The sequence below is a fragment of the Aethalodelphis obliquidens genome, unplaced genomic scaffold, assembly GCF_003676395.1.
Source record: "Aethalodelphis obliquidens isolate GAN/ISIS:26980383/991018 unplaced genomic scaffold, ASM367639v1 scaffold41, whole genome shotgun sequence".
NCBI lineage: Eukaryota > Metazoa > Chordata > Mammalia > Artiodactyla > Delphinidae > Aethalodelphis > Aethalodelphis obliquidens.
In genome coordinates this window covers 9,508,924-9,531,032 of record NW_020837985.1, presented here as the reverse complement: position 1 = coordinate 9,531,032, position 22,109 = coordinate 9,508,924, and the positions used below count along the sequence as shown (strand labels likewise).

Below are 22,109 nucleotides of genomic sequence, written 5' to 3'. Positions count from 1 at the left end.
CTGTGGCCGAGCTGGGGCCCAGGTGGGGGGCCCAGGCCCTGCTCCCTTGGGTATGCAAAGTTCTCTTAAGTTTCCACCTGCTACCCTTGACCTACTCACCATACTTCCAGTCCCTGCTGACATTACCGGAAGACACAGGCTGAACTGACTCACAGGGCGGGCCTGGGACAGAGCGGCGAGGGACGCCCGGCAGAATGCTCGCAGGCCTGCTCTAGGGGGACAAAGTGGGGCTGCCACTTCCAAGCTGTGTGCCTCAGGCTATTTCACGCAGTGCTCGAGCCTCAGTCTCTCCGTCTATATAGTATTTGAGAACAATACCTCCCAGAGTCTTTCTGAGAATCATCAGAGACGTTGCTATGGAATAGCTCAGTACCCAGCCCAGCACATGCAGCAAAAACTCAGCAAGTACAAGTGCCCCTCCATCTCACTGCTTCGCCAGCCTTTTCACTCCTCGAACCTCAGAAGACAGAGCAGGAAGGACTCTTAAACATGACCTAAGCTCAATTTTCTCACTTTCCATTTGGGGAAGTCGAGGCTAAGAGAGGTAGTGGCGGGTGCTCACCCAAAGTTCTACTCTGATTAACCCATCTTGGGTCATTACTCTCATGGTGCTGAAGGAGACAAAACACATTTCATGTTGCCTAGGAATACTCAGAAAAATGTCTTAACTGCCGCAGTTCCTAAATTTCTGAGAACACCAAGTATAAGTCAGAGGCAAAACGGACCAGGAAAAGGGGGCATAACTGTAAGGGCCCCTCAACTGTGTGATGGAGGAAAACGACAGCACAAATACCTTGGAGTGTGAACTTGGGAAAGACTCAAGAATGACCGCAGATCCGGGATGTACAGGATGCAATCCAACTCTAGTCATTTCATTTGGTCTAAGGACCCACAAAAGGATGTGGAAGCCCCCAGAATGGTAACTCACAAAGCAAAGACTTATTCCTTGCATTTGAACACCAGCATTGCAACAAGGTTAATGCAACTGGGCTGCTCAAATACTATGCTCCTGGGGTCTCTAAAGAGTGAGCTACAACCAAGCAGACAGGGTTTGAGCAGCCGTTGCTCAAAACACAAAAGCATGTGTCTGGGTACCACCATCATATCACAAGGCTGAGAAGGTCTCTCTGCCTCAGCGGTGGTGGGCTCCTTAGCTGGCGGCCCTTGGGTGGGGACACATGGAATGCCACTGACTCGTCCTTCACTTCCTGCAGGTTTTTATTCGCTCTCGGTTAGACACCGGCAGGTGAAGCATTACCGCATCTTCCGTCTGCCAAACAACTGGTATTACATTTCCCCAAGACTCACCTTCCAGTGCCTGGAGGACCTGGTGAACCACTATTCTGGTAAGAAACACTCCATTGGGACCAATACATGACGCCCCTCTTTTCTAACTGCCCCTACCCCGGGCACTCAGGCTAGGCTGCACACGGGTCACCAAGACATGCCAGGTGGTTTACTTTGCTCTCTTGCCCATCCTGGCTTCTTCATATGCTCTTTTCTTTTTAATTCAGACTGTAAATTTCAGGCTAAAACAGACTGAATGTGAAGGCTGCCTAAGGAAGTAAAATGCAGCCAACCTCAACTTCACCCCCTCTCTACCTGTAAGTGCAACGAATTAGGATGCCCCTACATTCACAACCACAGACAGTCTGCACTTCCTTAAGTGGACTGTACGCTTGGGCCTCCGGGGCTTTGCTCTGAAATGCCGCTCATTTCCCCTTTTCTGCATGTCAAAATCCTCGTCAACCTTCAAGGCCAACAGGAAGCCACTTCCTTGATGAAGCCCTAAGAGTCAGAAAACGAATGGTCTGTTTTCTCTGCTCTCCTAGCATGTCAGGTGTTTTTCTCCCTAGAACTCTGGGCGTCCTGCCCAGTGACCTAGTTAACTGTGTACTGGTCTGTGTTTCCCAACAAGCTCTTAGACACCAGGGATTATACTTTGTTCATCCATATGTCCTCCCTGGGCCCAGGAGAGAAGTCCAAATGTTTCATGCTGACCAGGATGGGGCGCATCCTCCAGGATGGCGGAAGCAGAGTGGGGTTTGATGGAGGCGATGATACAGTGTGCAGAGTTGGAAGAGGACCTTCGTGTTAGATTGGGAAAGGCCTGAATGCCAGGTCAGGAGTTAGAGTTTTATCCTATGGAAAAGGGAGAAATAGTAAAAAGGTGGCTGCATTTCTAAGAGTTGGCTCTGGAACCTTCTTGTGTTCATATCCCAGATCTGGGCAACCTTGGGCTGGCGGTCCACCTTTGTGCCCACATTTCTCCAGATAAGGCAGGTGCTGACTGTTCCTACCGCGCGGATGCTGTGAGGTCCGCTAAGTTAGAGCACGGAAAGTGCTGACGAGAGCACCGGCCACTCAGACGTGGGCTCCTGCTATGTGAGCCACTGTTCCCCGGCCAGGAGGGCTCCCTCCTCCCTGCTTCTGCCTTGTGAAAGGGAGGAAGACAGAAGCTGCTTTCCCTTTGTAAGCATCTTCCCCCTTCTGGGCTCAGGATGTCTGACCCCACACCCTGGCTTCTTTAGGATGTGGGATCTTGAAGGGCATTTCAAGGTGAAAGGAGGAGTCCACGGGGCTGGGTTATCACACCTGGCCTGGGAGAAGTGCAGGTCTGGAAGGAGGAATGGCCGCTATGGAAACCCAGGCCCAGGCTCCGGTATGGGCTCCGTGAGACCGTGGGCAAATACCTTCACTTCTCAGAGCCCCGGATCCCCATTCACGGAAGGTGGATGAGAGCAGCGCCCCCTGCAGGTGGTTGTCATGATTATTGAACACGAAGGTGAACGTAACATGTTTATCACAGCCTGGCACGTGGCGGATGCAAAATAAATGATAACAAATATTACTCCCATGATACCCCAACATCTAGCAGCTTAGCTAAAAATGAAAGAGGAAGGGAGTCCTGGAAACAGTCAGCTTTTACTGATCATGAGTCAAACTTGGTTGTGGTATTTGGCTTTTAATAAGAATCTTCTGAGAGGTGTGGTGACCATAAGTTTTGCATAGACAAAAGCAAACATGAAAAGGATGCTGGCCCAGCAAAGATTTTTATGGACCAGGAGGTCCACACGGCTTCCAGGCCGCAGACGCTCGAGGATCTCACGCCAGCGCAGAAGCAGCGCCTTCCAAAAATGCACCCCTGGCCATCGCATCAGCACAGGGATTGCAGTCAGCAGTCACCTCTGCGAATGACTGAAAAGGGTCTGGATGGAGGCCTGAAAGGCTTCCAGTGCCTTCAGGACCTCAAGGTGGGAATAATGTGGCCAATTTACGTCCCACCAGGTTCTTCCTAAAGGCGCAGAATCAGAGAAGATGTGCGCTAAGTGACGTGAACAGACAATTTTGTTTTATGAGTTACTTATATTTATTATCCTGTGCTCTTGGGAAAATTATTTAATATCTCAGAGCCTCAGTTTCTGCATCTATAAAATGGGGATTAAAATGCCTCATAGGATTATTGTTAGGACCAAAAAAAATAATGCCTGTGAACTGGCTGTGATCCTGACCCCAGGGGCCTTGTTTTCTTCATTCCCCAAATGGATGTAACAGTACTGATGGCCCAGAGTAGCTCGGGGTTCCCTGAGCTGGCACATGCCACGCTCGCCCAGCACCGGGCTCAGCCTACGTGCTCAGAAGCGTTCGTCCTCTTCTTCTTTGCCAGAATGTATTTCTCAGCCTAAGTGTTAACCTTGCTAAGGAAGGAGGCTCCCCCGCCTGTGCTATCTCCTGCAGCTGGTTTCTTTTGTCTTTGTGTCTGACTCAGTCTCCTTTGCCTCCTAATCTGGGAGGGCGTTTCAATTTCCAACCTGTGACAGGTAATTATTGCAGATTCACATCCAGTTAAGCTCCCTGTAACCTCAGGGTCCAATCTCACATTTCTCAGTGTGAGCCAGTGTGGGCGGACAGTTGAGTTCACGGGGAAAATCACATGGAGACGCAGCATTGTTGACTGCCACCCTCTGACAGCCTGGGCTTGCTTCTTCAGCTACCATTACCTTTTGTTCTTCGGCAAGGACACCCCAAGAGCTGCATCAATAAGCTGGGAGGTGAAGCCTGCCTTAGGGGCGATGAGCTTCCTAAACCCTGGTGATTTATGTGCTCGGGGCTGGGGTGGCGTTGTCCTGAGAGGCCAGTGGCAGCTCACATCCTTGGCCACCTCTTCTCCCCCAGGACGTAAGACCCACTGCGCTCTTTGGCCTCAATAGGGCCACATAGAATCTCCTCTGTCTGTAAGAACACCTGAGCCCAGCAGGCTCGAGTCCTTCTCATGATGTCGTGGGCTACGGGAAGGCTTCGAAGAGACGGAGGCTCTACCTTAAAGCTCCTGGAAAGATGAGGGACCATGGAAACTCAGCTATGTCCTACTAGCAGAGGGATAAGAGGAAAGGATTTATTTAATTTTCATCCTCTTTGTATCTAGGGTAGAGAAGAGAGATGTTTCTTCCTTTTTTTCTTCGTCCATTTTCTCCATTTGCCTTTTATCTTTTTTCTCCTCCTATTTCTGTATCTTTTATCCTTTTTGTCTGTCTTTGCTTCTTCCCCTCCCTCCCTCTCTCTACCTCACTCCCTCCTTCTCTCTCCATCTTCCCCCCTCCCTTCCTTCCTCCCTTCCTTCCTTCCTTCCTTCCTCCCTCCCTCCCTCCTCCCTCTCTCTCCCCCTTCCTTTCTGTCTTCTTTCCTTGTTTCCTTTATCTCCCTTTCTTCCTAAAGATGCATTAGCCCCACCCATGCTGTACTGAGCCCCTTCTGTGTGCTGTGGGGGAACACACATTGCACACATCTCCCCCACCGCCGCGCACACAGGAGGCTCACCTGAAGCGGATGGCCCTGCACCTTGCTGTGAAACCACTGAGTCTGGGCCCTCATGCGAGTGCTCTGCCAGCTGTTCTCTCTTGGTAGCACAGTCCCCTCATCCAACAATTGAGGAAACAGGTTCAGAGAGGGTCAAGGTGATTCACTATCTGGGCGGAGCTGAAACTCAAACCCAAGTTTGGTGGATTCTGGATCCTAAACCCTTCTCTTTACTTGTGTCAAGCCAAGCACGGTGTGTACCCAGGACACGTTAATATTTCTTCAACAGGTGGGCACGTGACTCTCAGCCCCTCTCAGATCTCAGCCTCCATTCCCCCTTGTGAATATCCAGGGCCCCGCACCTCACACTGGCCGGGGCATCCCACAGTCGCTGACTGGTTCTCTGCTTCCCTCCTCAGAGGTGGCCGACGGCCTCTGCTGTGTGCTGACCACGCCCTGCCTCACTCAGACCACGGCTGCCCCAGCAGTGAGGGCCCCCGACGCACCTGTCACCTTGCGCCAGAAGACCTTCGACTGGAAGAGGGCGTCCAGGTGTGTGTCTGAGTGTGTGTGAGTGTGTGTGTGTGTGTGTGTGTCCTCCATGAACGAACGTGTAAGCCCCAAACCAGCACGTGAGCCTGGCACATGAACACCATGGCCAGTTACCGCTGGCCCTGCTAAACCCTCGCTCTGAGCAGATGCAGACCCCAGGAATCCCACTGTCCCCTGGGAGGCAGACCCAGCCTCAGGCCTCATGCCCCGGGTGGCATGGCCCTAGCAACTCCCCGCCATGGCCTCAGTCCCCGCAGTTGTGCAAACATTTATTGAGCCCTCCTTTGGTGTTAGCTGAATATTTTCTAGCTGAACGATACCATCTTGCTTTTTTCTAATTGTTAGTATCCTAACAATTAGAGAATAACACACAAATCAATCTTGTACAAATTTAATATTACTGTAAACTTAATCTTGAAGGTAAACATACAAGCAAAATCCTAAGGCAACTTCATTTTTTTAAGGGAAAAAAAAATCTTCCCTTATTTGTTCTATTTGATTGTCAGCTATTGCATTTTTAGGGGTATCTGTAGTTGGAATTATCTGTAGTTGGGGTTATCGTATTAATTAAACACCGATCCAGACATCCCATTGGCAAATTCAAAGAAAATCAGTCATCAGAATTGCCTGGGAAATGAATAAAACAGCTCCTCCTTGTAAATATCATGAAGAATATTCATTAAAATTTATAGTTGGAAGTTTTAGCCATCCAAGGAAATGGCAGTTCAGAGAGGTTGAGTGATTTCTCCAAGATTACACAGCCACAAATGCAAGAAGCAGAATTAGAATGTTAGATATATATTAACCAGGCTCTTCATTTGTTTTTCTACCTTTTCTCATTCTTTTGTCCTCCATCCCACTATGTCCCTCTCTTTTGCCCCTTTCTCTGTCCACTTTCTGCCCACTCGCAGACGGCAAGATGACCCGGAGGGGGCTGAGAACCCACTCAGTGTGGATGAGTCCCTTTTCAGCTACGGCCTTCGGGAAAGCATCGCCTCCTACCTGTCCCTGACCGGGGATGACAGCACCTCCTTCGATCGAAAGAAGAAAAGCGTCTCTTTGATGTACAGTGGAAGCAAAAGAAAGAGCTCTTTCTTCTCGTCAACGCCGTACTTTGAAGATTAGCCCGAGAACAGACACCATGGTGTTTGCACAAAGTAACAGAGGTTCAAACTGTCACCTGGGATCTTGCAGAAAGGCACGGTTTCCTGGTCCCTGGGGAACCCCACATCTTCCAGAAGCCAAGAGAAGCCACATGGAGAATTGAACTCTCATCTTCTCTATCTGCGTCATGACAAAGGGAACCCCTCTCTGGCATTTGATCAGGCACATTGCAAAATGTGGACTCCTGGCATCTTCAGGCGAGGGTTCAGAAGAGCCCTGCGTGTGTGCATGTGCACGCCACATTTGTGGGAAAGACAAAGATGCTCTCTCACAGGAACGTGCCCAACCAAGGACCGCTCTCCAACACACCGCCCAGGTGGACTCACTCTGAGGTCCCTGAAGAAAACCTCTGAATGAGATAAGCCTGAGAAGAAGATGAGCCAGAAACTGTGGCCTGGCAGAAAGTCTGGGTTTGCAAATTGATCTCCTGCATTGAACTTTTGTAACCAATCTGTAAAGAGACCTCTGGGATATGGCTCCTCTCTTTTTAAGGGAGTTCAGTGACACTAAATGCTAACCTTCCTTACGAGCCCTGAATGGGGAGATCCCTTTGGGCTTCTCGTTCCAAAGCTACGTGTGCAGAAGTCAGATGGCCTCCCTACTTCTGCTGAGACCACGAGTAATGGGGGAGGGGGGCGGCTGCTGACAGTGAAAGCGCAAGGGCAGGCCTGGCACTGCGCAAGATTTCATGAGGTCGCCGACCACAGCTCACAGCACAGGAAGAGCTTCCCTGGGGTGCTGAGATTCTTGTCTATATTAATGCATCAATTACTCATTCATGACAGTGACTGCCAGAAGCGGCACTGTGTTAAGTTCTGTGTAAGGTGTCAGGTCAAAAATATGTATATGTGTGTGTGTGTGTGTGTGTGTATATATATATATATATATATAGAGAGAGAGAGAGAGAGAGAGAGAGAGAGAGAGCGAGCGAGCGGGAGGGGCCCCAGCAGTGTAGACAGGGAGAAAAGTGTATAAACAAATATTGTGAAAGGGGGCTGTAGAAGCAGAAATCAGCTCACAGCTTTGGGTGGGAGTGGGGTCAGGTGAGGGTGACCCAGGAGCTCATGTTTCAGCTGGATCTTTAAACAGTGGAACGGTTGGTTGGACTGGGTAAGTGAGAATGGTTGGATTTTTTGAAAAAAGGAAACTGATAAGTTCTAAAGGAATAACGCATCCAGTATCTTATTCTAAAACGAGTCTGGCAGCCACAGGAATAAAAATGCTCAGCTCTAGAAAAGATGGGAATTGGAGTGGCTTAGTTCTGTCAAACATAATTCTAAGAGACGAAAGAGAAAACATAGCAAAGTTCTAGAGCAGAAGAAGCCTTTATCTCCAGATCCTGTTAGGAAGGGGGCTGCAGATGTCGCCGTGACGCATTTTCCCAGTTGCAAAGGGATTCAGGGGGAGGAGGGGCACTGCCAACAGGAAAGGTTTGTCTGTCCAGTATATATGCATTCTGTCCATCTGAGATCACTGCGCTGGTGGTGTGTGCACACGCGCTTACATGATTTTCTGTATCATCAGATTCCAGTGTGTTTATCCAAGAAGACACTTGTGGTTTCCTCAACATTCCCCAAAGGCTGTTTCTATAGAGCCAGCCAATGTATGGGAAATGAATGTAGCTCTGGGGACCTCGGCTTCCGCCATAAGGCAGGGTGACCTGGTGAACACCTGTGTATACAGCGTCTTCTGTATTGTTTTCTGTTGTGATTCACGTGGTTGGAACATTTGGGGAATAGGCGGAGGGATTTCTATGTGGGAAGCATTACGCTTTGCTAAATCATGTATGTATTCCCGATTAAAATAAACCTAATGAATATTTAATTCTTGGAAAGTGGGGAGAGCTTCCTGGGTGAGGCTGGTGGGTGGTTCGTCTAGAAGCTCTGTGGGTTTCGAATTTTCAAATAAACTTGCAGCTGGAGAGAGAGGAGACCAGGGAACACGAGACGAACCCGCATTGGTTAGTATCTTGGTTTCTTCTTGAGGTGCAGCCTTAAGAAACCAGGGTTTTATGACTTTTGAGGGTGCCTCATCCAACTTGAAGGTGGATGTCCAGGGATCGAGGGAGAGAACAATTTCTTAGCAATTGTTATGAAAATTTTGTCTCACCTACACATCCCTGCAAATTACTTTTGATACCTCTGCTATTTGTTCTTCCAAGAGTTTCTTTCTACAAATATGTTTTTGGACACCTATTAAATACCAGACACTGTCCTGGGTGCTGGGGTCATTGCAGTAAAACCAGAGGAGGTCCCCGCGGGGCGGAGCCGGGAGATGTGCCCTTCCTTCCCCACGTCAGCAGGGGTGGCTCTCCCCTCCTTCGTCCCCTCCCCGCAGTCTGCAATCCCTGGCAGCCCAGGCTCAGCCCTGCAGATGACAGCAAGGCCCTGGGATGACAGACAAACACCTAGAAGGAAGCCGGCCCCCGAGAGATCACGAGATACCTGTACTCCACACTTGGGGAAACATTATGGGAAAGAGGAAAAAAAAGAAACGCATTTGTTATTTAAGCTACTTTTGTGATGGGTCTCCTTGTTAGAGCAGGTGAGTATTTGCTCCAAAGCGCACAGAAATAAACCCGCCATGATTTGCAGATAATGAGATAACTTCATAGAAAATCCAATGGAAACAACAGACAAAGTATTAGAGGCGGTAAGAAAGCTCGCCAAATGCGGAACCAACTTCTTCCGCTACACCCATATTTACCAACTGGAAAGTAAAATAGAAAACACGAAACCATTTATGTAGGGTCTCGCCTCAAAATAACTTCGCAAAACTTTTATGGAGAAAAGTTCAAAACTCTATGAGAAGACGTAAGGAGACAAAAATACTATGTTCCTGGTTATGGGGTTAAACTGATCCATGGATATAAGAACTAACATCCTAAAAACATAGATATTTTTCTGAAATGATTTGAAAAATTACATGAAACTACAATCCAATTCCCATCCGGAATATTTTTAAAAATCCGTAAACTTATTCTAGAATATATATGGAAGCATCAAAGCCTGTGAATAGCTAGGCCAGTTTTGATTAAGGGAAGCAATGGGGCGAGGGCTCCCACTGGGAGGTCTGTATGAAAACAGGAAAAATCAGTGCTCTGGGACCAAGCCAGCATCCCCTGCTCTCCACCACTGCTGGTTTAATGGACTCAGCATGGTCTCAGGTGCCCTCTTTGAACCAGGAGCTGAGCTAAGTGCTAAGGCCGTACTAAGAGCTACTAAGAGCATAAATCACGTACCCAATCAAGCACCGAGTCACAGTAGAAATGGAATAAGATGTGTTAGAAAAGTTAACAAATGGAAAACAAGTCGGAATTCCTAAAAATCGCTACGTAGAAGTCTCTTCCCCGCCGTGAGATGCTTTCTGTTTTAGAGCTGGAGGAAGCCTTAGAGGCCCAATTCTGCTGAGCCCTGAAGGGTGGAGTGATTGTCCAGGTGGAAAACAGGATGTGCTGACCACAGAAGAGCCTGGAAAGATCTAGAGGAAGGCACCGCATTTTCTAGGAATGGTGGCAGAGCTGCTGAGCCTTGACTGTAGCGCTCATGTGGGAAAGGAGACCGGAAAATTTAGCTTGAGGCCAGTTTCTGAGGCCTGGAGTTCACTCAGAGGAATGCAGAATTGGGGCAATGTCAAAGGAAAGCAATGGAAATTTCTTCTGGGTCCTGAGACTCACAGCACAGAGGACATGACCTCCTCTGCCTTCTCTTAAAACTGGCCAAGGGGTCAGCGCCACAGAATTCAGGCTTGCAATATGGCTCCCCTCTTCCTTTTTCAAGCTGGCCCCCAGGGCAGGTGAAACACTCAGGATCTGCTTTTGCCTGGAGTTGCCTTCGCTTGGCATGGGACATGGGGGAGCTCGGGTTCCTTGAGTTCCCACAGTGTGCAGGGCACTTTACAGACCTTGTATCATGACTGCGTGAGCCCGTAGGAGACAGAATTAATCACACCTATTTTATCCATGAAGAAGGCAGTGGTAAAGTGTTTCACCCAAGGCCAGCATCTTAACTCAGGCTTGTCTGACCCTAGGCCTGCACTCTTTCTCTGACACATTGAGACCCCGAATGAGTCACAGGCTCTTGGAGGAGCCTCACAGTGTAGAAGAAAACAGGGTTTGGCTTCAGCTTCCAACCCCTAATGCAGCTCCTTCTTTACTGTGTGTTCTTTAGCGGGTCACTAAACATCTCTGAGCCTTGGCTTTATTTTGTCTAGATTAGAAATAAAATAAATGTCCCTGGCAAATTAATGTGAGGAATCTATGAGGTAATATATTCGAAGTGACTTATGGTCCCAAACATGCTAAACAAATAAATATAAGTTATTAATTATCACAGGAGTCTGTTTCGTCCAAATTTCAACAGTTCTGGTCCCAAGATTTGTAGAAAGACTGAAGATTTTATCCAAGAATATAGCACCAACTCACATTCATTCCCCCAAACATCTGTTGGTAGAGAGCACACTGAAGAACTGCTAATATCTTGAAGTATTTTAATTCTCTCATTCCCAAATAATTTCACAGGCATCCCCCCAAACTGCAGGGAGCAGTTGTAAAGGCTACCTCCACATGACTAAAGCAGATGGAGGGATTATTCTTAAATACACTACCATTTGCTAAAACAGATTAGTTTTTGAAATTCCCTAAACATCGAAACCCTCCAGAACTTTCAAAAGGAAAATTCTGCCTTCTGGGCGCACTGGAAGGTATTTTTGGTGTCCTCTGGGTCCCACTCAGTGTCTGGCTTCTGAGCAGGCCTTGGGGGCATCAACGCAGCCCTTCAGGATCAACTCAAAGTCAGGAAGGTCTGCTTTCAATACCAGGAACTGAAAGATGTTTGTGCTCAGGCCTCCTGACACTCAGATGCACCAAGCATGAAGGGACAGATTGAAGAAAACCTGATGCAAAGGACGAGAAACACAAGGAAGAGGTGGGAAGGCAAGAAGTGGACTAGCCTGTGGGTCCCTTGACACCCCCCCTCCCAGGCTCATGAGCTCCTTTACTGCCCGGATGTTAATCACGGAGCATCGACCCTAAGACAGCAGTGCTGGGTGCCCCGGGCTCTGTGGAGAGCCAGGCATCCCCGGCTGTCCTGGAGATGACAGTCTTGTAAGAGAGACATACATGGCAGTAGGAGCAATTATGTACCGGTGGGGAAGCAGGAGAGATGCCGTACGAGATTTACGGATGGCATCAGCCATAGGAAGAGGGCCTGGTTCGAGGCTGGAAAGTCTGGAAGTAGCCCCTGAAAGACGAGTAGGGAGGGCAAAGAGGAAGACGGGAGAAAAGGAATCCACGCACAGGAAACTACCAGTAAGAGGCAGGAACTAGTGCAGGGACCCTTCAAGGAGTACTAGAAGGCTCCCGTGGCTGAAGGGGAGAGATGAAGTGGCAGGAGGCCCTGCTCCTTGGCAGGGACAGCAATGATGCTGATCCCGCCTCCGTTGTGCCCAAACAGTGACACTTCTCCACCCTGCTTATGATCACAGGTTTGGATCCTGGGAAGGCTGGAGAGAGCTAGATGTGGTTTGATGGCCTTAGAATCGCCAGCAGGTCCATGGCACTGGCCTCAGTGGTTCTCCTTCGTACCTTCCTTTGGGTCACTCAGTAGTCTCCTCATTGCTTTCTCTTCCTCCAGCACTGCCCCTCTTACACGCATCCTCCGCCGAGCTCTAGAAGTCTTCCTGAAGGCGAGTCTAAGCAAGTTTCCCACCTGCCTAAAACCCTCTGATGGCATGAGAGTGTTCATAGCAGCACTATTTCCAGTAGCCAAAAGGGGGAAGCAACCCAAACATCAATCAATAGATGAATGGATAAACAAAATGTGCTGTACACATACAACGGAATATCATTCAGCCCTAAAAAGGAATGAAATTCCGACGCATGCTACAACGTGGACGAAGCTTGAGGACACTATGCTAAGTGAAGTAAGCCAGTTACAAAAGGACAGATCTTCTGGGATTCCACTAACATGAGGTAAATTCATATTAGAGTGGGCAAATTCACAGACACAGAAAGTAGAGTAGCAGTTCCCAGGGGCTGGGAGGAAAGGAGAATGGGGAGTTAGCGTTTGACAGGTACAGAGTCTCTGTTTAGGATGATGAACAAGTACTGGTGACAGTTCATGCTGATGGTTGCACTACATTGAAATGTACTCAATGCCAGTGAATTGTACACTTAGTACTGGTTAAAACGGAAAACCAAACCAGCAAACACACAAAAGACGCTGAAGGCTCCCATGCACTCAGGATAACACCCGAGGCGTTTACTGCAGGCTGGCTGCTCTCTGCCTCCACACCACTGTCCACGCAGACCCGGTCCTCCAGCTGCACTGCATGATGGGCAGACCCCAGCAAAGAGCCAAACTTTCCCTTGGTGCTAGGACTCTGGTTACGTGCCTACACAGCCTTCAACATCAGCTGGCACAGTCTCTCTCTCAGGAGGCATTCTGGGACATTCTCTCTTTCCCCTGAGTTTGGTTGGGAGCGTCTCTCTGAGCTGCTCTAAGACGCTCTTTTAAATATCTGCTTTAAATGTTTGTCACCTCTTTCTCCAGTAAACTACAAGCTTCCTGAGAACTAGGTCGTGTATTATTTAGCATGGCACTTCCAAAAAGGAGCATAGTACCTGGCACCAGTTGGACATTCAATAACATTAGAAGCTCATCAGTGACACAATAGCCATCAGAGCATATGCTGTGGTCAACAGGTTGTTTCCTCCATCATAATTATTTCATCACTATCAACATTCTCATGCCATCATCATCACCATCAACATCACCATCATCAACATCACCATCACCAACATCACCATCATCAACACCATCATCATCACCATCATCACCATCATCACCATCAACACCACCATCATCACCATCATCACCATCATCATCATCATAATCATCATCATCATCACTCAGCAGGTACTTCAGACCATCCAGTGGAATCCTGAGTGTTATGTTCTATTCTTTGCCTTCACTCACCAGTCAGCAACAAAGTTGGCCAAACCTTTGTTGCTCTGTGACAGATCCAGCTGCCCTCCACTGCTTTAATTGCTATTAAACCCTAATGAGGCACTCCCAGGAAATAGAAACTCTTCCCCGTCTAGAATTATTAACATTTTAGATGTGAGTGGACAGCAGTCAGGGGAGCCCTGCAGCATCCGGGCTCACGTGAACACGGAAAGATGGCCATGGGCAGGACACCCACTCAGAACAAAGGATAAAGCAAGTCCAAGCAATTGAAGCCAACTGGGGCAAGGAGGGACCACCTTCAGCAAGACTGAAGGCAGAGCAGGCGACTCACCATCAGCATGGCTCTCCGGAAGAGTCTGGAGTCTGTGGCCCTAGTGGTTAGAAGGTGGACGCTGGCCACGTCGGCTCCGCCACGGTCTGCTGCCAGTGTCACGCGCTGAGGGTCCCCACCAAACGCTCCGATGTGGGTCTGCACCCAGGTCAGAGCCACCACCTGGTCCAGCAGCCCCCAGTTGCCGCTCAACTCGCCGGACCCTTCAGAAAGAGGAAAGCCTTCAGCACTCTGCGATTCTGCAACCTGGGATGTAACCATCCTCGTGTTGTGTGAGCCAGGCACGGGGTGCCGGTGGGGGGCCTGGGCTCCTGCCCGCATAGGTCTGGACTGTGGTTTCCCAATATAGTGGGGCAGTGGGAAGAGCCTGGGCTCCGGAACCAGGCCCATCCGGCCCGGATTCTCGCTTCAGCTAGGAGACTGCAGACGTGTCCCTCCACCTCTGTGGGCCACGGCCACCCCATCTCGTCCCACTGCCCGTGAGGAGGGCGGCTTCTCAGATGAGAGGCATTGCACGTTCAGACCCCAGGCTTGGCGCATCCGACGAGAAGGAGCTGAATTTCCGGCCCCCCATCTCCCCCCACTGCCCGTGACTCTCCGTGTCTCCTGCCCCCCGATGATGGCCAGGCCCGGCTGAGACTCTCGGTCCCACCTCTTCCCACTACCTTCCATGACCTTCGCAGCAGCGGCAGAGCTGCGATTCAAGTTTCTTACATTGTTTGTTTGTTGTTGATTGTCATTTGATCCTGTTGCTTGTTTCCAAAGCACACACCTTTTGACTACAGTCATGTATATGACCACATATGCAGCACTCAGTTGAGTCCATCTCTCTTTTATTCATAGAATTCAGTAAATATGTATCAAAAGCTCAGCATGTTGTTTTAAGTCGAATGATTCAGATACAAAGGAACCATACAGCCAACACGTGCTCTTCCCCTTGGCATTTGGGACACGCCGTGCCCAGGCCCTTCGGGCGTCCTCTGAATTCAACGGCCCCTCTTAGTCTACACTGCTAACTGCCCTGAAACACCAAGCCTGCTCTGGTTTGAGCCGAGGTTCATGCCCTTCGTCTCTGGCTTCTTTCCAGGAAACCCCAGCAGAACCCGTGGCTCCAACCACCGCCTATGTGCAAAGACTCTCGGGACTGTGTCCGCAGCCCAGGGCACTCTCCCAGGCCTGGGCCCCTCGAGTTCCCCCAGGAGGCTGTCTCACAGGCACCTCAAGTCCATTCAGCCCCAAAGGGAATTGATTCTAAGTCTCCTGAGCGCTCCCACCGGCGGCCTCGGCAGAGTTTCTTACCTTCTCCTTCAAGCGCGGCACCGCCCACCCTGCTCCTGCACGGCCTCGCGGGAGTCTCCCCGACTCCTCCTTCGACCGTGACCCCCTCCTCCCCAGCCGCTGCAGGCTCTCCCGCCACTGACTGCCACCCCCTTTCCTCCACGCTTCTCCTTGGCCTCCTGTATCCACACATTCCTCCCTACAGTGAATTCTCCATGGCGCATGCAGAGTGGTCTTCTAAACTTAGAATCTTGATTATCTCTCTCTCTGACACACACACACACACACACACACCCTGCCCCATCCTATGTAAAATGTCCCCTCTCATCCCATGGTCCTTAGGACACCATTTCAGTTCTTCTATCACATTCAAAGCCCCCCGGGACCGGGCCATCCATCTCTCAGGCCACATCTCCCTTTGTCTCCCCACTGTTCTGTGCTGCAACCAGCCAGGCTTCCCCTCAGAGGCTCAAACACACCAGCCCCACCCTCCCCCATGCCTGTGCTTGCACATGTGATTTCCTCCACCCAGAGCTGTGCCCTCTCCCCTTGACCTTCTCTAACTCCCTCCTCTGGCCCAGTCATCCTCCAAGTCTTAGCTACACCATCAGCTCATAGGCAGCCCTCAGGGGAAGTGAGGGGCCCCTTTCAAAGCATTTGTCACCACTGGCTCCCCTGCTAGACTCTACCCCCCATGAAAACCAGAAGCACGGAGTAGGTCCTTATGAAATGTTAGGTAAATGAAATGACTACAGTTATTATGAACACGATTCAACGTCAAGTGAAAAACTATCAGAAAGAACCCATATTCCCAAATAGAAAACCAGAAAGACCTTGCATCCGATTCCCCAAAATGGTGTTCACAAAGCTGACGAGAACACCAGCTCAGTGGACATAACGGTACGAATTACTCTTCCAGCTGGGGAGACACTCAGAATTTCTTCAAATGCATTTCATGTTCTGGGTTTAGTGAAGCCATTGGCACCATCCTCTCTGCGGACTTTTCTGGATTACATGCACATTCCATTGGTTAGGATGAGTGCTTTTGTTTCCAAGGTCTGAGGGAGGGCAGGAAAGCCGGGCACCAGCTGAGCAGGACCCAGTCTGGGAAGTGACGCCCACGGCCTGCATTTCTAGTGACAACAGGGAGGGACGCCACTGTCCCTGACTCTCACTCCCCATGTACCAGCTTCCCACTTACGATGCTGACATTCTGGGGTCTACAGACCCCTAGGATGTCAGAGATGAGGGTGCATTCAGGAGGCAAGTCCGAACTGGGCTTCACCTCACGCCAGGTGCTGTGCTGGGTAGTGCAGAGAGCAAGATAGACAAGATCCTGGCCCTCGAAGCAGACGCCCTCCAGGACGTGCACACGAAGCAGCCACCTCGCTGCTCTGAGATGGTCTAATTCAACCCTTTCCTCCCCTGGTGGAACCTGAGACTTGAGAGGGAAAGAGTCTGTTGAGGTGCAAGAAGCAAATTCGAGATCAAGTTGGCACTTAAATCCAATGCACACTCAGAGCTCTTCGTCCTAACATTCAATCCAATTCAACAAACGTTTGTCCAAAAAATCTATGGTGTGCAAGGCACTGTGTTATTTTCATTAAAAAATTTAAGTACTCTATTTATGGAACTTTCTCTGCTCAGAAGCCTTCATAACTCCCTCATTCCTGCCGCATCAAGTCTAACTCCTTCCTGGCTTTTCAGCTCCTCTAAGATTGACTTCAGCCCATCTGAACAGTCTGGGTCCCTTCACTTTCTAACACCTGCCCTTGTCCAGCCATCGGCATCTGCTCATCACCTGTGTTCATTGCCCTGCAGTCTGGCCTTGGTTGAGCTCCATTCTCTTTATCCTCTGGGACTCCGTCTCACCTGGCTCAGCCCCGCCACAAACACATAGCGTGCAGTGCTGCTGGGGGTGTGAAACTGGACAGGGCTGCTCTCTGCTCGCCAGGCGTGTACAGTCCAGGAGGGAGACGGGTGTGAGAGGAAGGTGTCCGGACAGCGTGATGGCGCTCCTCCCCATCTGCCTCACGCCGCCCTGATGGGCCCCCCCAGCTCCACGCTCCCACCTCTCTGGTCAGAACACACCAGCAAACATTCGACTGTTCCCTCACTGTCTAACCGGCTCTTGCTAGCTCATCTGATTTCTTCATCTGTCCCTCTAAAGCTCCTTAGCTGGGCTCACAGTGGGTTCTCCCCCAGCTCTTGTTGATGGCCATCAATAGAAGGCATCATGGTGTGTGGGCTTAGCAGGCAGGTTATGGAGCCAGACGAGCTGGGCACAGGTCCCAACACCTACTAGCTGTGCGGGGCCCTGGACAAGTTACTTAATGTGACTTGACTTTCCCTGTCTGTAAAATGGAATAATAATAGTACCAACCTCAATAGGTTGTTATGATGATTGAATTTGTTAATATCCGTAAAAGGAACAGAACAGTGCAATGCCTGGCATAAAGCACTCTGGAATTTGTTTGGTTTTTCTTAAACAAAATGAAACAGGTTTAGGTCCCAGCATTATCTCACAGGTGCCCTTTGCACGGTCTGCCTTGTCTTTAGTAGCAAAAATTACATCTGTGACGGGGGCAGGACCCTGTGCCTGTTTTTCTGGTTAGGATGGTGAGCAGACCCCCTCAGAGGGGAGGCTCCAAGCGCCCCAGGGAGGACGGGGTGATGGGTGTGTTACGTGTCTGGCCTTCGGTCTGTCTCCCTGGCCAAAGCCCACTTCCTCTGCTCCCACACCCTGCAGGGCGCCCGCGAGCCACGGCCGACCCACTCCTCTGATCCTGCACGCCACTGGCCTGGGTTGCCCTTGCTGCATTGCTTTACCAGAGAGAGAAGGATAATCACTGTGCCCCACGGCCCTGGGGTCTGTCCCACCGGCAGGGTCCAGGCTGGGAGAGGGCCTCCCTGGCCCATCATCAACCCCCTCACTTCCTTCCCAATTGCTCTTCATCAGGAATCGTGCTCCTTTTAAGTACTGCTGGGTTTCTCGCAGAGAACACGAGTTTGTCTGGTCGGCCGCAGGCCTGGCGTGAGCTGCTGTTTTCAGCTTCCTCCCATCCTTTTCTTAATGTGCCTCTGGAGTCTGGAGCTCTTGGGGGATTATCTTCACTCTGGGCTACAATAGCAGATGCTGCACACATTTATCACATGAGACGATGTACATGAAGCAGCAGCTTGGCCTAACTCAGTAAATGCCATGGGCTGCAGTTGCTGGTGGCCAGATGCAGGGCCGGGACATGGCTGCAGCAGAGCCCTGGCTTGGAGAGGCCCTGCCAGGGAAAGGAAAGGGGCATTAGCCCCCGGGAGCCCCTGCAAGGTACCAGCAAGGTTCCCGGTGTTTGCCTTCACATGCTTGATCTCCTGAGAGACGGGCAGCCTGGGATGGGATGGGACGCTGAGGGAGGGACCGAGGGACCCCCCCCAGAGCCCCTGAGCCCCATGGAGCGAGGAGCTGCCCCTGGACCTTGCTCTTCTCGGGTGCGAATCCTGTACACTGTGCAGGACACCAGTCTGGGGCTGGCACTTGAAGTCGCCCAGCTCTTTCCAGACCTGTCCTGAACCACAGTTTCCAACTATTTAAAATGGAAAGGAGGAGGGATGAGTCGGTGGAGCTCAGGCAAGTCTCAGGGCGGGCGGTGAAACTATTCTGTATGATTGGTGGACACGCGTCATGATGTTTGTCAAAACCCACAGAATGTACAACACAAAGAGTGAGCCCTGCTGTAGAGTATGGACTTTAGTCAATACTAACATACCACTATGGGCTCATGGAGTGTAACAAGTGTGTGGCACCAATGCGGGACCTTAACAGGGGAAACTGAGGCAGGGGAGGATGCAGCATATGGGAACTCTGTAATTTATGCTCAAATTATTCTGTAAACTTAAGATCATCTAGATAATGAAATCCATTACATATATGTATTTTTTTCTTTTCTTTTTTTCTTTTTTTTTTCGGCTGCGCCACTCATCTTGTGAGATCTTAGTTCCCTGACCAGGGACTGAACCTGCGCCCTCGGCAGTGTAAGCGCCGAGTCCTAACCACTGGACCGCCAGGGAATTCCCTATATATTTTTTTTCATGGGAAAGGGATGATGTATTTGTGTTGGAAGTTTATTGGGGGCTTAGCTGAATCTCACACCTGCTCTTTTCTCCCTCTGCTGTGAGTGCGCACCTTCTCCGCCTGGAATCTTGCCGTGGGACGCCCAGTGTCTGGCGGGAGGTGGTCGTCTGCAGCCAGGAGCCTGTGTGTGTGTCCTAGAGCTGCTGCCCTTCCACCCACCGGCCCTGGCGGCCACTATCTGGGTCTTAGTTTCTTGATTGACTGATGGCTCCCCTAGGGGCTGAACTGCAAGGAGCTCCAGGTAAGAGATGCTAAAGCTCTGGAATGTGGGAAGTACCAGGAGGTCTCCAGAATAAAGCAAAGAAAAGCTGCCTGAGCCTAAATGAATTAAAACACTGATCCTGGGCTTCCCTGGTGGCGCAGTGGTTGAGAGTCCACCTGCCGATGCAGGGGACACGGGTTCGTGCCCCGGTCCGGGAAGATCCCACATGCCGCGGAACGGCTGGGCCTGTGAGCCATGGCTGCTGAGCCTGCGCGTCCGGAGCCTGTGCTCCACAACGGGAGAGGCCACAGCAGTGAGAGACCCGCATACCGCAAAAAACAAACAAACAAAAAAAAAAAATCCCCAAAAAACACTGATCCTCTCTGTACACAGAAGAATGAGGAATCTGTAGGGCATTTCTAAATACCAAGGGAGAGTAAACTATTTTTTAAAATGATACCTATTCTCAATCTTTAACATTAACTGCTAAGTATTGTTCTTTCTTCTTTCTTCCTCTGTATCCCCTGTCTCCTACATTTATTTTTTTAATTAATTTTTATTGGAGTATAGTTGCTTTACGGTATCACATTAGTTTCTGCTGTACAGCAAAGTGAATCAGTTATACGTATATATATCTCCCCACTTTTTAAAAAATAGCTTACCCTTACATGAATCATATATCATATATGTTATATAAGCACTATATATAAAGCATGAGAAAAAAGCAAACATGTTAACCCACCACCCAGCTTAAGAAACAGAACAAACACCACAAATTCTTGAGAGGACCCTTACACAGACAACACACGTAAACAGGAAGGCAAACACCATGGAAACTCCTGGAACCCCAGTTTTAAATGTGCAACTTTAAGGGGAAGCAATTCTCTTTGAGGAGTTTTCTTTTCTTTGGGGGGGAGAGGGAGTGGCACACATAACTTTTCCAGACATGTCAACTTTAGATAGCTGGGGTTTTTTTCAGTTTTAAAAGAGATTATATTTGTGAAACAACTAAGTTAACATTTTTCTCCTTTCCCTATTTCCTTGAACACTCAAGTTATATGTTAAAGATATTTTAAAACTGTCCTGAATTAAAAGAGATTGTGAAAGTTGCGAAAACAACAACAACAACAATAAAACCGAAAACATCGAGGGAGCAAGCTACCATTTCTTCTTAGTGCTTCATCCACGGGATTCAACGCCCAGTGTGACATTAAATTTAACTCACGGCTACGGGGCATAAAGTCCCTTAACCTCTCTGAGCCTCGTCGTTTCCTCTATGACATGACCGCACAGGGCTGACCTCGCAAAGGTGCCTGGAGACTGAAATGACGTCACCCAGAAAAGATGTCTGGTAGAGATGGGTGCTGGGTGAGGGTAACTCTCCTTCTCTCTTGCTGACAGCTTTGCTTTAAGCACAAGGAACAGGCAGTGTTGCCAGTCAGGAGTGAGAAGGTGTGGGTGTTCTGGAAGAGTTCCGACCCCAGACTCTGCCTCGCCGGCAGCAGAAATGAGTTTCCCTTCCAGGAAGCCCACAGAATTCTCCATAAGATCACAGCCCATGAAATCATAATCCCTGCCCCCTCACGGAGGGATGGCATATGGAAATTCGCTCTCTTGTGTCTGGAAACACTCTGAGCCAGAGTCAGCCGTGTCTGTGAAATGCTCCACCTGAGCGGGTCCCACAGGCTGGGTTCTGAGTTTCACCATCTCTTTAGAGAAAGGAGCTCCTGATTTAACAGATTGTCAGTCGTGTGTTTGAAAAGAGGAAAGAAAACCTGGGCAGGGCATTCAGTGCTCCAGCAGCTGCCCCTGCACCACTGAAGGAAAGTCTGGAATCTGGTCATCATCCACATTCCCCTCATTGGCACCTGGTCGCATGTTGCCTTAACTGTTGCCTGTTTCATGTTTGTCGTGCAGACGAAGAATCTTCTTTATGACACTCAAGGCCTCCTGCCACGTGGTCCACCCAGCCCTCATTCCCCAACACTGCCTGGCTTCTGCTCACGCAGGATGCCTGCTCCACTCGGCCACATTCTGGAGGAGTCCGTCATTCCCACCAGACTACCTCCCACCCACCCAGCCATACTCAGCAGGCAAGACATTCCAGGTCTTAAATGAGATCCCCAGAGAACAGAGATGCTGCTAGGTGCCTGTCCCTGAGGACTCCGAAAGCCCATCACAGCCTCTAAAGTCCCTTCACATGTAGCATATCACTGGAGCCTCACAGTGACTTTGGAAGTTGGGTAAAATTATTCCCATTTTACAGAGGAGAAAACTGAGACTTGGAGAAAGGAAGGGTTTTATCCAAGGTCACACCGACAACCCTTGGCTCTTCAGATTCCCAGACCAGCGTGTCTGCCCTCTGCCACGTCTGCCTGTCAAACAACTGCCCTACCACTGGGGGTTGCGGTGGGGGGGTGGGGAGATGGAGGAAGAGACATGGGTGGATGACGCTGGGATTGGTCCAAGCCTCAATTCTGCCCTGTGGGCTGGTGGGGAAGGTGGAGGGCATAACCAGAGTGACAAAGGCATCTGTGACTGGAAAGGGGACAGGCCGGATGTTCACAAGCGATCTGGAATTCGAGGTGAATCAGAAATCATTGTCTATGCAGCCCTCACTCCAGTAAATGGCTTCCTGAGGGCCCAAGAGCTCTAATCCACGCCTTAGAGTCTCCAGGGCAGGTCGACCCT

General features: G+C 49.9%; 2 protein-coding genes across 3 annotated transcripts in view; one reads left to right on the top strand and one right to left on the bottom strand.

Moving 5' to 3' along the window:
* Positions 1-8,347, top strand: part of SLA (Src like adaptor) — a 34,180-nt gene extending 25,833 nt beyond the window's left edge. For both annotated transcript variants that reach the window (XM_027132516.1, XM_027132517.1), the window contains exons 6-8: positions 1,215-1,346; positions 5,217-5,349; positions 6,261-8,347. In XM_027132516.1, coding sequence (XP_026988317.1) covers positions 1,215-1,346; positions 5,217-5,349; positions 6,261-6,474 — 479 coding nt within the window. In that variant the 3' untranslated portion in view covers positions 6,475-8,347. The remainder of the gene's footprint in view (positions 1-1,214; positions 1,347-5,216; positions 5,350-6,260) is intronic.
* Positions 1-22,109, bottom strand: part of TG (thyroglobulin) — a 242,372-nt gene that overhangs the window by 83,625 nt on the left and 136,638 nt on the right. Inside the window, exon 41 of the mRNA XM_027132515.1 lies at positions 13,813-14,015. Coding sequence (XP_026988316.1) covers positions 13,813-14,015 — 203 coding nt within the window. The remainder of the gene's footprint in view (positions 1-13,812; positions 14,016-22,109) is intronic.